This window comes from Numida meleagris, chromosome 2 (assembly GCF_002078875.1).
Source record: "Numida meleagris isolate 19003 breed g44 Domestic line chromosome 2, NumMel1.0, whole genome shotgun sequence".
In the NCBI taxonomy this organism is placed as follows: Eukaryota; Metazoa; Chordata; class Aves; order Galliformes; family Numididae; genus Numida; species Numida meleagris.
The window spans coordinates 3056061-3058334 of NC_034410.1; the positions used below are offsets into that span (position 1 = coordinate 3056061).

The 2274-nt window shown below is 62.5% G+C and overlaps 1 protein-coding gene across 1 annotated transcript in view; it reads left to right on the forward strand.

Annotated features, from left to right (window-relative positions):
• Window positions 1–1653, forward strand: part of LOC110395010 (death domain-containing membrane protein NRADD-like) — a 4905-nt gene extending 3252 nt beyond the window's left edge. Inside the window, exons 2-3 of the mRNA XM_021389094.1 lie at window positions 6–183; window positions 1084–1653. Of these exons, the coding sequence (XP_021244769.1) occupies window positions 6–183; window positions 1084–1388 (483 nt within the window). The 3' untranslated portion in view covers window positions 1389–1653. The remainder of the gene's footprint in view (window positions 1–5; window positions 184–1083) is intronic.

The following is a 2274-nucleotide window of genomic DNA, read 5'->3' on the forward strand; positions in this document are numbered from 1 at the left end:
GGGGGGGGGCGAGGGGACGGCGGGTGACGCGGAGCAGCTGGCACACGTGCAGGCAGAAGCAGCAGCTGGCCAAGGCGCGCGCCGCCGAGCTGGGGACGGCGGCCGAGGGCGAGAAGCTGCACAGCGACAGCGGGGTCTTCCTGGACACGCACAGCCTGCAGGAGCCCCACCAGATCGGCAAGGGTGAGCGCCATCGGGGGGTACCCACGGTGGGGGGTTGTGGGCTGTCGCTTTGGCTGCAGTGGGATGGGGTGAAGGAGCACCCCGTGCCTGGAGGCATCGAGGGGAGGTGGGAGGTATCGCGGAGGGGTCGGTGCGTCCCCAGGGAGCAGCCCTGGATGGGGTTGGGTGGGGTGCCCGTTAACGCTTGGGGATGGCCCAAATAGGACTGTTGAGCATCCATACCTTGGAGATGATCCAGGGAGGGTTGGGAAGCGCCTCATCCTTGTGGATAATCCAGATAGGGCTGGGGAGTGCCCGTAGCTTGGGGATCATCTGTTGGGGCTGGGGAGCACCCACGTATTGGGGATCATCCTCGTAGGGCTGGGGAACATCAGCGCGTGAGGGTTGAGGTTGAGGGCCATCCGGTGCTTGGGGGGTGATCTAGTGGGGTTGGGGAGCACCCAGACCCTTGGGGATAATCCTGATGGGTTTGAGGAGCACCCACACAATGGGGATCATCTGTTGGGGTTGAGGAGCAGGCGTTCCTTGGGGATCGTCCGCATGGGGTCGGGGAGCACGGAATAATCGGGGATGATCTGGGTGAGGTGGGGGAGCACCCACAGCTTAGGGGTCATCTCGATGAGGTTGGGGAGCACCCATCCGCTAGGGATGATCTGGATGGGGTTGGGGAGCACCCATAGCTTGGAGAGCACCCAGATAGGGCTGGGAGCACCCAGATGGGATTTGGGTAAGCCCATACCCTAAGGAGCACCCCGATGGGGTGAGGGCGCACCTTTGCCCAGAAGAACACCCAGACAGGCTCAGGGAGCACCCATGCAAGGAGCAAGGAGATGCCCTGGGGCCGCTGGGCTCACCCGGGGCACCTTTTGGGGAGCCGACGCTGACCCCCAAAACCCGCAGCGCCCCGTCTCGAAGCCCGACCCTACAGCGCCATCCCACAGCAGCGACGGGAGGAGGTGGAGCGGCTGCTGGAGAGCGGAGGGCCCGGGGGGGACTGGCGGGGGCTGGCCGCCCGCCTGGGCTACGGGGACGAGGCCATCGGAGCCTTCGCCCGTGGCCAGGCGCCCGCCCGCACCCTGCTCGCCACGTGGGCGGCCAATGAAGGGGCCACGGTGGAAGCCCTGTGCCTGGCCCTGGCCGCCGTGGGACGCCAGGACGTGGCCGAGTGCCTGGCGGGGCCGGGGGACGCCAGCTCGGTGGTGTGAGCCCAACCAGGGGGCTCCAGTGCAGCCAGGAGGAGGAGGAGGATGGGACACGGGGACACTTGGTTCCCCTTGGGCGGGTGAGCCCTTGGCCACCAGCGGCTGCGTGCTGCCGTATTACTTTTTTTTTAAGTCATTTTTTGTACTTTTCCGGGGAGGGTTGGGGGGTGGGAGATGCCCTTTTTGTATTTGGGGGTCTCCACGTGGGGACGGGGCGTTGCGCGCCCGTTGCCTGCGGTGGTTGCATTAAACAGCCAAGGTGCCTTTGTGTCGCTGCTCTGTCACTTCCACTCCATCCCATCCGTGTCCCCCTCCCCTTGGGGCCCTTCCTTCGGGGGACAGCCCCGAGCTCAGCAGCACCCAGTGCCAAAAACCGGCACTTTTAGCCCCAAGGTGCACACGTGCTGCCAACAAAACCCCATCGTCCTGCGGGCATAGGGGGTCAATGGGGGGGTGGGGGTCCCGTCCCTTGATGACAATGGAGGGCTGCTGAGAATCATGGGATCACAGAACACTTCGAGTTGGAAGGGCTCCCTGGGGACCCAGCACCACCCAAAACCCAAACCCTGCAGCCCCCATAGGTGCCATCCATGGGTCCAGCCCCACTGCTCCATCCTCTGCCCATCCCACCCCCCCCCCCGGCTCCGTTCCAGGCCGGGTTCAGCGTTGATTTCATTTGTGTTTTATTTTTTTTTTTTCCGTTTTTTTTACATAAAAAGTTCAGTAAAAATTGGATAAAGTAAAATGATTTAAGCAGTAAAATCAATCTTATCAACATAGCACAAGGCTGCCAGAAATCCAGGGGCAGCCCGTTCCCCGGTATTTACATGATGACAGATTAAACCTCGCCGAACAGAACAGGAAAACGAACGAAAAAAAAAAGAACCCC